The sequence below is a fragment of the Oratosquilla oratoria genome, chromosome 37 (genome assembly GCF_046742065.1).
Source record: "Oratosquilla oratoria isolate Oo_2021 chromosome 37, ASM4674206v1, whole genome shotgun sequence".
In the NCBI taxonomy this organism is placed as follows: Eukaryota; Metazoa; Arthropoda; class Malacostraca; order Stomatopoda; family Squillidae; genus Oratosquilla; species Oratosquilla oratoria.
In genome coordinates, this window is record NC_134813.1 from 28,015,133 (window position 1) to 28,029,611 (window position 14,479).

At 39.6% G+C, this 14,479-nt stretch overlaps 1 protein-coding gene across 1 annotated transcript; it reads right to left on the minus strand.

The window, feature by feature from the left end:
* Positions 1-320: 320 nt before the first annotated feature.
* LOC143019458 (vitellogenin-like) lies at positions 321-10,868 on the minus strand. The gene is made up of 15 exons (XM_076175093.1): positions 10,811-10,868; positions 10,183-10,616; positions 8,964-10,064; positions 8,707-8,857; positions 5,531-7,294; positions 5,169-5,426; positions 4,900-5,072; positions 4,140-4,732; positions 3,597-3,981; positions 3,372-3,493; positions 2,804-3,266; positions 2,108-2,641; positions 1,634-2,018; positions 1,163-1,527; positions 321-1,067 (listed from the first exon to the last, which is right to left on the minus strand). The coding sequence occupies exons 1-15, from the start codon at positions 10,866-10,868 to the stop codon at positions 321-323; spliced, it is 7,533 nt and encodes a 2,510-aa protein (XP_076031208.1).
* Positions 10,869-14,479: the final 3,611 nt, after the last annotated feature.

Here is a 14,479-nt window from a genome sequence, read left to right on the forward strand (position 1 = left end):
TTCATCGAGTTTACGTATTTAGAAGAAAAGAAAATAAGATCACAATTTTTTCGAGAATGTTTTGTATGTTTTGGACGGAATGCGAGACATATCTATCGTCTCCTAGGTCCTTGAAACTGTCCATTTTAGGTTATAAAAGAGCTAAGTGTATAAACAATGCATTTTATTTTTGTTCGTTTTTTCTGGTTGCTCGTATGCTCTATTTGAACAGCATTTGGTATTTCCAAATGTTACATGAGAAAATATTTTTGCGAAAACATGATATTTGATATTATAATAATCGCGACTCGTGTCCAGAGTCGATGCGACACCTAGCGTGATTAGCACGAGTCCAATTGCCAGCTACTAAGGAAAGTGGCGGCGTCGGGTGCAAGTTCACCGTTGGGCATCATCATGTCGTCGCCTTCGAAGTTGTTCAAGGTGCCCATCAGACCTTCCAGGCGACCCAGAAGCTCAACGCTGGCATAGAGTCGGAAGGTTGGTGAGGTTTTGGACACAGACAGGTAAAGGCTTCTGGCATTTACGATGACCTCAGCGGGGCGTTGGTAAACGGTAACATATGGGTAGATAGATTGTTCCTCTTCTGTTTGCTCTTGGTCGTCCAAATAAGCCTTGTACTCGCTGTCGATGACAATCTTGTGCAGCCTGTTACCGAGAGTGATTCCAAATTCATACTTATTATCTGGTAATGCTCTGACAGTGACATGGTCGTAACCGTCAGTAGCCAGGATGTACTGGCATGGAGTCACGGGCAGTTTGATCATTTTCCCATCGAAGGTGTAGAGACTCCCGTCTCCATAATAGATTGCAGGAGAAGATGTGAGGGCGTTAAAGAACTTGTACTGAATAGGGATCATGGTTTGCATGAGGCCTACAAAATTCCTCCATACGGGAACTCCAGAAGAGACGCTGACTCCGTAAGGCACAGTTGTTAAGGAATACACAGGGCGGTTAAGAGGAAGCACCAGATGAAGTTTTCCTTGCTTGGCATTGTAGTTCAGTTGTAAGGTGTCTTCAAGAAGCTGGTACAGGAAATGAAGTACCTCCTCTGCTTGAGGGATATTTTCCTGTAAAGAAAATCAAAAGAGGAATGAGCCAAAGCAAACTTACTTTCATGTCTAATCTTTTCGTGAGAGAATATACAGAGCAAAACAGCACTTACAAATCCAAAGCTGTGAAGGAACCAGTCGACAGTCTGACGGATGAATGGTCTCCTCATGATTTGCCGATATATGATATGGGCATCCTTCCTGACGTCTTCAACGATGTGTCTTGTGACGTAAGTCAGAGCTTCCCATTGTTCAGGGAAGTTTTCTTTAAGCATTCCAATCATCTCAACTGGGTTTAATCTGTGTTCCATTGTAGTCCAGATATCGATGATTGCTTGATATTCCTGAGGATGTGTCTCCTGCAGCCTAAGTAGCATTCCCTCAATTTTCTCCCAGAAGCGAGTCTCCTTGAGGGCACGCACGATTTCCTCTGGAGTGAATTGGTTCATCTCGTACAATTCTCTCAAGCGAAGCAGGACTGGGGAAATAAAAATAACAGTGATTATAACGAAACTTCCTACAATCAACTATCTTATCTAGGGTGTGGCAAAGGATGGGAATTACCTAATGGAACTTAAACTTACCCGTCCTTATTTCCATCAGACTTTCCATGATCTCGGATTCGTAAGCTTTTGTGATTTTCGACATGAGATCCACATATTCGCTGTAGATGTTGACTACAGATTCATCAAGATAATGGTAAACTTCCCTAAACATAGATACAAGCGTTTGAACTTCGCTTATAACAACTTGGAAGATGTGAACAAGGTCGGGGATCAGACCGTCCGTGCGAAGGTCTTCGTAGATATGTGCGAATTCGCTAAGGAAATACTGGAAGACCTTGTCCGCCTCAATGACGGGCAGTTCGGCACTCTGGCTTGCCGCATCAGCTTGCAACTGCTGGTAAGTGGATTCCCACCATCCTAGGAAGGTGTTTACTTGAGATCTGATGATTTCCAGGATTTCATTCTGTAATTAGATAGAAATATTAAATGAAAAGGAATGTTTCTTTGGTGGATTTTCAAACAATGAACTTCTATTTCACTGCAAATACGAACCATGTTTTCTTGAACTTCTTCATGATGATAGTGACCTTCCAAATCAAGAGTAACGGGGGAAGTGAGCTCGGCCCTAATTCCAGCGACATCGGCAAATCTCATGAGAGGGTTCTCCCATGGCTTTTCAACGCGAATGTCAAGTTCAACCTTACCAGGGCTCTTCCAGCCAGCGTTCAAATGATATTTCTTGTTTTGTTCTTCACCAACCTTGAAGGTTACAGCTTCCACGTGAGCAGGATAGCAGAAGTGACTCTTAGTTTCGTACTCCTGAGCCTGTAAACTCCAGTAGGTATTCAGATTAAAACCGTGGCAGTGAATTGTCTGCTCAGGTCGCAAGATGTTGGAGATTTCCATATCAATGGATGGTGTCCTCAACTTTGCCGAAAGAACAGCTTCCTCTGGCATGGTTCTTTGATATTTGAGAGCAATCATTTTCTCAGGAACTGAAGGATCGTACAGGTAGTGCAATTCGATGCCCTTTGTTGATTTTGTCCATGCGGTATCCAATATTACCCTCGGGTCATACAGGAGAGCCTGATTTAATTGGAAATACAAAACATCATTAGATATGACATAAATACTCTTGAATAGAAAGAATATAACAAACCCTGGAGTTGACTTTGTCGTGAAAAATTGACCCATGTTGAAGGTTACTTAAAAAAAATCTACGTGTTGTCTTTGCCTAAAAAGGCTTACCTTTGTTGACATGGTCACGTCCGTCCTGTAGCTTCCTTCTGCCTTCTTCATGCCTTGAAGTGTCAGGACCACCATGTCTTCATGGGACTGGAATATATCTAGTTCCAGAGAGCCAACTACAGTTAGTGGTGAGAATCCATACTCTGCTGAAATCATGATGTCCTTAGATAGGGTAGGGTAGCTGATTTTACCTTCAATACGAGTTCCCTGAGTGCCTTTCACCTCCTGGCTAATCATATTACCGGAAACCTCGATTTTGTCTTCACTTTTATCCTTGTTGGTCCAAACCTCAACTGAAGGCTTTGACGAATCCAAACTACTTACAGCCTCCAAAGTACGAGAAGGTGTCTCGACACGCACGTTCCACAAAAGAGGTTCTGGGTGATTAACCCTGATGTTGAAATAGGTTTCGTCGTTCTTGGTCATTTCAAGATGCATGGATCCGTCATCATTCTTCGCAGAACTGGCCTTGAAGGTACTGATGGCTTCGAAGGGCAGGACAGCCTCAATGGTGATCGTTCCAGACTTCACCCAGCTCTCTTCGTCAGACGTCCGTGTACCGTGTGACTCGATACTTGTTTGCTTGTCTGCATGATTGAAGGCGATCTTAGCCTCGTAAGAGTTTTCCATGAGATTACCGAAGATATCAAGCAACATTGCCTCGGTCAATTTGTTCTGGGAGATCTCCGTCTGCCAATAAAAATAAAATACAGAAATAAATCGTTAACATTTGTTTAGACAAGAAGAAATAAACACACATCTCAGATAGTATGAGGCACGAAATCCTTCTTACCTTGAATGACACTTCCCTTGCCTCTGGAGTCAGTTTATGATAGGCGTGGATCTGGGAAACGACTTCTTCAATTTGAGGAGATTTAAGAGTCACCATGGCATCTAATTTATAGTTGAGAGGTTCGGGTAAGTTTTCAAAAACATAATCCCATTTCCACTCGTAGTTATTTTCATCAGGAGTCTTAAAATAGATTAGACCATTCATAGAAGACTTTTCATAAGCAAGGGTATTCTTATTTAGGGAAGTTTGGAAAGTGAAAGTTCTCTGGTCAGGTGTGGTCCAGATCAAACTAACTTCGTTGTGACCCTCAAACATACGAAGAGGTGAAGCTAGCTGAACTTGCAGGTTGTACTGATGAGCTTCTCCCATCAAAACCAAGTTACCACTATAAAAAAGATCAATGAAAAAAATGTGAAACATATAACAGAAAATGTATAATGTATATATTTTTATTCATCTTTTATTTGATTGATTTATTTATCTATTTATTGATTTATCTATATACTTATTCATTTATATATTTATTGATTTATTTTTACTTACTGCATATTGAAGAGTCCATCCTCTGCGAGATCGTAGTTACTTTCAGTGCCAATCATTTTTGAAGTATCACCTTCAGCGTCGAAGAAGACCTCAGCCTTGATAGTTTTAGTGGTAAAATCTCGATCGTAAACGCCCTTAATCCTGCGTTGGTACTCTTCTTGAGGGAAGAGAAGACTGTTAAAGTTGATGTGGAGTGCTTCCTTGGAAAGATGGAAATCTGCCTTGGTATCTGTAAGTTTGAGGAAGGCAAAGCTGGTCTTGATATCACTCTCTTCTTCAGAGATGATTGTTCTGTCGATCATAGAGTTGAGGAGAATACCGGTGGAGTCACTTAATTGAAGAAGGACTCTTTTCTTTTTGGGCGAAGTTTCTATAGCAGTTGTCAATCTATGTGGTCCTTCGCTGAATCCTAAGATCTCAAGATCCATCTCCTGGAGCCATTTCTTCTTAAGCTCCAGTGTGACAGGACCTTTAGCCTCGTACGTCATTTGCTCATTGTACACAGCAGTGCCTGTGAGATCATACTTGGACTCTTCGACCTCGTCGATGTGAACCACGACGTCCAGTCTTTCCATAAGCTTGGGTGCCTGCAACTAAATAGAGAGAAATACGAGTACAGTTACAAACACTGTGAATAAGGATGGTTCTTTATCCACTGAATTCTAAAGGATTGACATTATATGAGTAGCTCATCAACAAACCTTAGAAAGGCTAGATTATCTATTAGAAAACTATTAGTTTGAAAATAAGGAGGGCTTACCTCCAGTTTATTTTCGAAAGACAGCTTCCCTTCCTCCTTTCGCGTGATTGACAGCAATGCATGGGCGATCTTTTCCTCAGTCTTCCTGTTTTCAAGTTCCCAAGAGGTTTCCAATAGCATGCCGTCATAATGCAGCTTGTTAAGGGACTTCAGGTCAATGTCTCCCACAATGGCTAAGGACAGATGTTACAAAATAAGTTGCCACAGTGTGTATCAATTAAACTATCAATTCCATTTCAAATGGATGTCCGTAGGCTTGGTAATCTTACCTGTTGTTTCCACATCAACGTTCAAGTTGGCGGGGAAGATGCCGTTCTTCTTAGCGAGGGACTCGATGTCAAAGTAGACATGCTCTCCCTTCATCAAGCTGAATTTAGCGGACCATTCTGCACTGTCTTCGGCCTCTGCTGTGGGTGCGATATGTTGGTGGAGTTTCCAATCGATAATTTCGACATTGACGTTCCACTTACGCAGCTTGTCGATAAGTGGGAAGTAAATGCGGGGCGTGGAATGGAAATCAAATCCGGCTGTAAAATGAACCACTTGTTTTAAGATTACCGCAAAAAAGCTTTGTCATTTTACTATACCTATAAAACAGAAATTTTCTTCAATTATAAAACTTAATACTTACCTTCAAAGTCCAATACGATGAAGTTCCTCAGTGCGTTATGAGATCTAACTGCTACATCAATGCCGGTGTTACCCTCATGCATCTCAGAAAGGACAGAGGCCTCAAACATTTGAGACTCGGCAGGGAATTCCCAGCTTGGGCTGAAGTAAATGTTGAAGTCAAGCTTCCTGTGAGGATCTTCTGTTTTCAGCATCATATCTGTTTTCAAACCATAGGCATATTCGCCGGACTCATGCATGATCTTATACTTCCAGAACATTTCCAGGGCCTTCTTGTCAGCATCGGTGGTAAGCGTAGTCTGAGTAGCATACTCCAAGAAAGAGGAGGTGATGGAAGCGAAGAGAGTTTGGGTGTTTTCTTTCCTGTCGTAGGAGACCTTGGCAGATGCGCCGCGAGGAGCACTGGATCCTGGAGTGTCAATGGTGAAGTCGATGACTTTGTTGTCGGGTTCATTGGTCAATAAGGCTGCCAGTCTATAGCCTTCCATGGAAGCCTCGGTTTTCTCTGCAGTCAGGCTGATCTCAATTGGATGACCAAATGGTACAGAGGTGCTGCTGATGATGTTGGGCAAGTTGAGTTTATAACAGAAGCGAAGACCCAGGTGGCTATCAAAGAAGTCAGTGCACTCGTCCTTCTCTACCAAACGAGCGTCGACGATGCCTTCAGGGATGATTTTGTGTTCTGGGTTTTCGTTCAGTATTTCAATCTCTTCGTTGACCATATAGGTTTCGCTCTTGAATGAAATGAGATCCCATTTTTCTGGTATACTCCATTTGATATTCAGTCCACCATTTAAATCGATGTCAAGCTTTCCACCATTTGAAATGTGGAGATTGTTCTTAACCTTAACGCCATGCTTGAGTACAGATTTGAAGCCAACGAAACCGTCCAACTCAACAGATAGGCTAGGCATCAATTTCAAGGAAGCGTGTGGGTTCTCACCGGATAAGATTTGTCTGATGTCGACATCGGAATCCATATCAAGGCCAAGAACTGCAGCACCACACAGGTCAGCATGAAGTGGTATTCCTTGCATAGTTGGGATTGTATATTCCAAGGAGATGGGAAGAGTCCTGGCAGTATTTATGAGGTATTTGGACATAGATTCCATGTTGTGGTCCATGTAAGCGAAGAAATCACCGATGATTTGGTCAACGTCGATATTCTTAAGGTCAGATGTGAGAGAAGCGAAAGAGATCTCCTGCCCGAAAAGACGAAGAGCTAGATCAATCATAGGTTGTTTTTCCTGGTGGTTACGAGAACGCACTTTGGAGTCAACGAAGTCTTCGGCAACCTGGAATTCTACATTTCTCTTGGCTCTAAGTGAGCTGGCCAAATGCTGGACAACCTTGGATCCCTTATCTTGACCAAAGGCGGCGATGTCCATGATCACCTTGTTCCAAGGAGTAGACATCAGATATCCTCTAGGACCAAAGACTTCTTCCAGAAGTGAGTTGAAGCCATCTAGCCTCAAGCCTACTTCAGCCAAGTTCATCATGTTTCCAAAGATATCAGCAGTTACGTTGAAGTTGACAGATCGTGGAAGAGTAGACCTGCGGGAATAGATGAGATTGGAATCGACTTCAGCTCCCAAACCGATAGTGCGGAAGAAATGGGAGATTTCTGTATTTCTGGAGAACTTTCTGATGTCTTCACTGTAGTCAGCAGGAAGAACAATGTTGGAGAGGAGGTAACGGAGGTGCTCCTTGTGTGGTGAATCAGTCTCCTGAAGGTTAGTCAGATGAGTAAGTACCAAGCTGCGTACTGAAACGAAATATAGAATAGGTCTGTAATTTTATACAGAATGAATAAGGATATGGCACAAATAAATTCACACGTACACTTATACACATACGTACATTTTGTTAATATACACGCGCACATTATCATATATGCAAACATACATGCATACGTACATACATACATACATACATGCATACATACATACATACATACACAGATACATGTGTACACACGTATATAGGTAAATTCATAAAGTATATATCCATCCATACTCAGCAAGCAATTAAAAAGGGGCAAGCCACTGTATTCACGGGTTCTACTGACTAAAACTATATATCTAGTGATTATGATTCTATCGGGACTGACCACATTCTGGGAGTGGAGCAATACGTAGGGAGATGAAATCAAATATGAAGGAAGGGAAGACTGTATGACTACAGATGAATATAAGGGAAAAGTCAGTTGTATCAATCAATTCATCGCCCCAGTTCTCTTTTGCAGAAAACCCGATGGGCCTAGGAAACCGAATTTGCTCACCGACTCATCCTAAAGCTCACTTAGTGAAAATATTTTGTGGATTTATCTCGACTGAATCTAGAAAAGTGTAAGATGAGGGTGTTGTATTTTCTGTGTGATGATGGCACCTAGGTTACTTGGTGTCTATTGCCAGATAAATTTTACACTGCCGAGTGATTAGCTGATCGTAGGCGTACTAGTGCAACCCTTGCATGTTTTGAGAGTGATCTCCCTTATAGGTATATATCTGGTGAGGTAGTGACTTTTTTTTTATCAAGTTAAGGACGTTTGTTTTGTGATCAGTGTACATATGCGTTTTGGATGGGTGTGTTGTGGGGTACTGGAGATAGGTTGCTTAAAGTATCTGACAAAAATATAATTTAAGTCGTTTTCCTGCTGCATTCTATGGGTTACCCCTATGTGATATGATATAAGAAAAATTGTACATGGAAGACATCGAATTCAACACTAATCTTGAAGGATAGATCGAGGGCAAAATGCTGCATTAGAAGGATGAGATCTATCATCTTCCATTGGTTTGGGCTGAACCAAGGCAGCTCTCCATGATAAGGGAGAACTATGGGTCCCTGGGCAAAGGGGGAACAGTACAACAAATAGAGAGACATTTTCTATAGAAATTGACTAAGGGTACAGAAAAAACATGCATTCTTCTAGGCACACCTGGCATAAAGTTTTGAGAACCTATATAAAGCCTCGAGTGAAAGAGGCACTTTATCCTTTTCGTAAGATGGTGTGGGAAGCAAATACATTGACCAAAGTGAAGGCTACAGCGGCACGTACAAGGCTCTTGACATATACTTCTCATCCTCTTTATTTACTATATGAGTAGATGGAGAGGAGGGGTTATTGAATAAAGAAATTATTATAGAAAGCTATAACGCGCACATTGAACTTACTCTGGATATTTGTCTCCTCCCTTGCAAAGTCAATAATGCGCTTTACTTCCGCCATATCTTCGACACATCTAGCGCCATTCAGGTAAGCGGTTGCTCGGATTTCGGTCTCTTCCTTCATGTCATAGTAATGGTTCAACATCTCATGTGGATTCTGGAATAAAAAAAAATGGAAAAGTGAGAACGCACCCTCCTACTTTGTGTTCAGATTGAAAACAAAAACGGGTGTAGTGTAAAGAGGGTACTGCACTGGGACTCACCCACAAGTTGCAGGGCACTTTCCTAAAGGCTTGGGCGGCCGCCACGCGAACGGAAGTTTCCACGTTGATGTCATGGTAGCACTGCTTGACTGTGGCAGCTACAGCTTCAGGGAAGTAGCCGACATTGCCAAGACCCTTGAGGAGGAGTTTGGCGTGCTCGCGCTCCTCAGGTGTGGCTCCGTGGCATGTCTCGGCAAGCTTACTGGTGGCTAGCATGATGATCTCATCGACGATCCCTTCCTCTCTGTACCTAGGGTGTTGGCGGATGTAGGTACTGACCATGGAAGCAGCTGCCAAAAGGACGGTCTTGGGGGGATGATCCATCGTGACTAGAGGGGCGAGTGACTTGATGGCGAGGGCATTGGGACGGGCCATCATGTGAAGGGCTGTGGCATAGAGGGCAGTTCTTCCTGGGGAGGCCACTCCTTGCGAAATCTCTTCCATCATGACGGGAACGGCTCCAGACTCACCGAGGAAGGCGATGGCGTCGAGGTACATCTGTTCGATCTTGTGCCAGTTGGGGCAGTAGGCGCCAGCACGAATATTGTCGAGGATAGCCTTGACGTGAGAATCGGGAGCGTGGCGGAGCAGAGTCATTCCATGGTAGACAAGGGCGGCTGTCTCGGGCTCGACAGTGTTTTCGACCTTGGCGCAAATGTCTGTGAGGATCGCGTCGAGTCTGGGCACAACAGTGTCCCTCTTCTTGGGAGTGGTGAAGTCGAACTTGAGCTCTTTCTTGACCAGGTGGTCGGACGAGAAGGTGAGGAGGGCAGGGTCCACCTCTACCTGGGACTCGAACTGAAGGGTGGCCTTTTGTACAGCCTTGATGTGCTTGTAGACGCCGTACATGGGTTTGAGGATGTTGGTGTCAGTACACTCGATGGAAGTGTAGAGACCACTCTGGACGTTTTGCTGGCAAGTCGAGCTGGATTCCTCGAGAGGAAGAGGCATGTTGAGCCAAGGTAGGTTGTTCATCGTTTCAGCCGGACGGTAGAAACGGTCCTCGCACCTCTTGTTGTCCTTCTCCTTGACCACTTGCACATCAGTTTCGGAGACGGGAGTCAGGGTGTAGCTGGTTGGGCACTTACCCTGGATGTCTCTCTGAGGAAAGAGGAATGAGATCGGTCAGAGCTACCAACATAATAGATCTTCGAGAGGAGCAATCACCGATGTCGTTGAATAAAAAGAAAATAGAGAGTAGAGTTGTAGTGAGCCTTACCTCTGTGATGGTGGTTTCCTTGTTGACCTCAGAGAAGGAGGGAAGAGTGTTCTGGAGGTAGGAGGCCACACTCATCTTGGCATTGACGGACCACGTGTCATCCTCGGGGTCGACGCACACGTGCTGCACTCGCCCGTCCATGATGGCCATCATGAGGGGACGCTCAGACACCTTGCCCATCTCTGGAACGACGCTCGCGTCCTTTCCATTCATCTGGAACTCCTTGATGGTGATGGCCACGTCGCAGGGCGTGAGCATCGACAGTTCGACCTTGGAGTTCCATTCGACTCGGGTGTTTGCGTTCTCCACATTCTCGAAGTGAAGGTTGGATTCCCCATGCTGTTGGTAAACATAGGTGTGTCCAGGGGCGTAGCTGAGCTTGGGGCTTCCAGTTACCGGGCACTCTGTGGAGCACCGCACTCCGTCGTAGGAATCTGTGTGAATGGAAAAGGAACAATTGTGTTTCTGTACATTCTAGTCACAAGATTAAACTGCGCCAACCTTTTCGAATACATGACTGAAAATATCGGCACAACTTGCATTCGAAGTGTGTGGTTTATAAGCAAACTCTATACTGTTATTGAGAGGATAGAAGAAAAAAATCTTCAGGATAGCCAAAAGAACTTACAAACATGAGCAATTAAGGCAAAGCAAAGGGTCGTGAGGAGAAAGAGTGATCGCGCCATGGCGTCTGTCTGAAGACTGCACCACGACTGCTGTTGTGGACTTCCTTGCAAGTATTTATACCTCTGTCATCGTCTCCAAGAGTTACTATGTGGAACAAGGACCTTGGCAACCGATATGGGTAAACATATGATAAAGGTCCTTATTCTGATAGAGGGCAATGATAAGTGACTATCATAATATATATTATGTATGCTATACATTATGAGCTATATGTCATTTATTGTATATAATACATTATACATTCTGCATTGTACATTGTGCATGATATATTATATATAATATATCATATATTATATATGATATATTATATGGCATATGATATATGATATATGATATATGATATATGATATATATGATATATATGATATATAATATATGATGTATTATATATTATATGTTATATGTTATATATTATATATTATATATTATATATTATATATTATATATTATATATTATATATTATATATTATATATTACATATTATATATTATATATTATATATTATATATTATATATTATATATTATATATTTTTATTATATATTATATATTATATATTATATATTATATATTGTATATTGTATATTGTATATTATATATTATATATTATATATTATATATTATGTATTATATATATCATATATTATGTATTATATATTATATATTATATATTACATATTATATATTATATATTATATATTACATATTATATATTATATATTATATATTATGTATTATATATCATATATTATATATTATATATTATATATTACATATTACATATTATATATTATATATTATATATCATATATTATATATTACATATTATATGCTATAATAAAGTAGTAGCTTCTGCTGTCTGCCTGTTTGTTTATTTGTTCACGAAATCCTCGTAGGGTTTTGTAGATAGACCCCCATATCCAGGTACTTGAATATCTATATTTCATTAGAAATTTTGTTTAGGTTTAGGGGTTAAATTTAGGTGGGGGTATGGTGTGGTAACACACCACTACTGTAGTGTCCCCTTAACATGCATAGCATTTTTGTGACATAAAGATTACTATGATTAAACAAACCATTGTATGTGTCCATAAATATTATTTATATTTGTGAAGTTAATGTTGCCAGAAACTTTGATAGCCTTTGTAAGGAGAAAGCATGTAAATGAAAAATGATTGTATAATTTTACCAAATGTTAAAGAATTGGTTATTTTTATTTGATTTTATCGCTGGCGGGCGACCTGTAAAATATCTAAAGTTTGTTGGAGTTCTTCTCTTACGTGCGAGTACCGTTCACCATGTAGTATTAATAATCCACTACAATGGTTGGGTTAAGGATTATTCACGAACTCCTCCTAGGTTTTTGCATATAGACCCCTATAACCATATATATTCTGAAACCTTATAACCCAAGGTACGTGGATAAATATCTCTCATTGTCTGTCTGTTTTTTTTTTCACGAATTCTTAGTGTTTTGGAGATCGACCCACATAACCATAAATATTCTGATACCCTATCAATCCAGGTACTTAGGTAGCTATATTTCATTAAGAAAAATATTTTGGTTAGGGTTAAGGGTTAAAGTTAGGTGGGGTATGGTTAGGTTAGGGATTATTCATGATATATGATATATCATATATGATATATGATATATGGTATATAATATATAATATGTAATATATAATATATAACATATAATATATAGTATATAGTATATAATACATAATGTATGATATATAATATATAGTATATCATATATAATATATAATATATAATATATAGTATATAATATATAATATATAATATATAATAAATTATATATAATATATGATGTATAATATATAATATATAACATATAATATATAATATATAATATGTGATATATAATATATAATATATAATATATAATATACAATATATAATGTATAATTTATAATATATAATATATAATATATAATATATGATATGTAAAATATAATATATAATATATGATATATTATATATGATATACTAGCCAAATTACCCGCGCATTGCTGCGAATTCGTGAATAATTCCTAACCTAACCATACCCAACCTAACTTTAACCCTTAACCCTAACCAATATCATTATTACTTTTTTAATGAAATATAGCTTTAAGCACTCCCCCTTCCAGGTGTGCGCTCCCCCCCCAAAGTTCGGAAATCCTAGTTTGAAAATACATACATACACAAACACAAATATCATATGTATACATTCTTTTGCGTGCGTGTGTATGGGCATGTGTATGTGTGTGTGTGTGGATTGACAATAAATGTCTACAACTAAAAGATAAAGAAATGTATCTCGTTTATTTATCTTTAGAATATACATGGTTATAGGGGTTTATCTGCAAAAACCTAGGAGGAGTTTGTGAATAAACAATTTCCGCCCACACTAAAGTTAACTGAAAATAACCAATATTTCAACATTTTGGTAAAATTATAGAATCATTTTACATTTACATGCTTTCCTCTTACAAAAGATATCATGGTTTGTAGCAACATTAATTTCACAAATATAAATAATGTTTATGAACACATACAATGGTTTGTATAATCATATTAATTCCTATGTCACAAAAATGCTACGTAACTTAAGGGAATACTACAGTAGTGACGTTTTCCCACACCATAAACCACCTAACTTTAACCCTTGACACTAACCAAAATGATTCTTTAAAATAAAATATAGTTATCCAAGTACCTGGAGTGATAGGGTATCAGAATGTATATGGTTATGGTGGTCTATCTCCAAAACCCTAGGAGGAGTTTGTAAACAAACAAACATAGAAACAAAGAGACAGACAGAGGCTACTACTTTATTATAGTAGATGATATATAATATGTAATATATGATATATAATATGTAATATATGATATATAATATGTAATATATAATATATAATATTTAATATGCGATATTATATTTATTACATACTTTATATTATATGTATTATTTATCTTATATTATATGTACTATATATTTTATGTTATATGTATTATATATATTATATTATATATAATATACCGGTATATTTTATATTATATGTATTATAGGAGAGGAACAGAGGGAGTAACTGGTGAGGAACAGTGTACGTTTAGGACAGGTAAAGGTTGCGTAGATCAGATTTTTGTGGTAAACAGATATGTGAGAAAGCTATAGGAAAAGGTAAGGATTTTTGGGGGCTTTTATGGATCGTGTGTCAGGATTAGAAATGGAGAAAGTGAGTGGTTGAAGGTAAAGGTGGGACTTCGTCAGGGATGTGTTGTCACCCTGGCTGTTCAATTTATACATTGATGGGGTGGTGCGAGAGGTAAATGCAAGGGTGGTGGGTCAGAGATTGGAGATGGTTAAAGAAAATGGAGAATAGTGGGAGGTAAGCCAGCTGTTGTTTGCGGACGACACTTCGCTTGTAGCAGGATCAGAGGAGGGACTGAGGAAGTTAGTGACGGAGTTTGGGAAAGTGTGTGAAAGAAGAAAGTTGAAGATGAATATGGGTAAAAATAAGGTGATGAGATGTACAAGGGGTGAAAGTGGCAGCATATTGGAAGTGAGTATTAGGGGAGGTAGACTGGAGGAAGTGGATAGTTT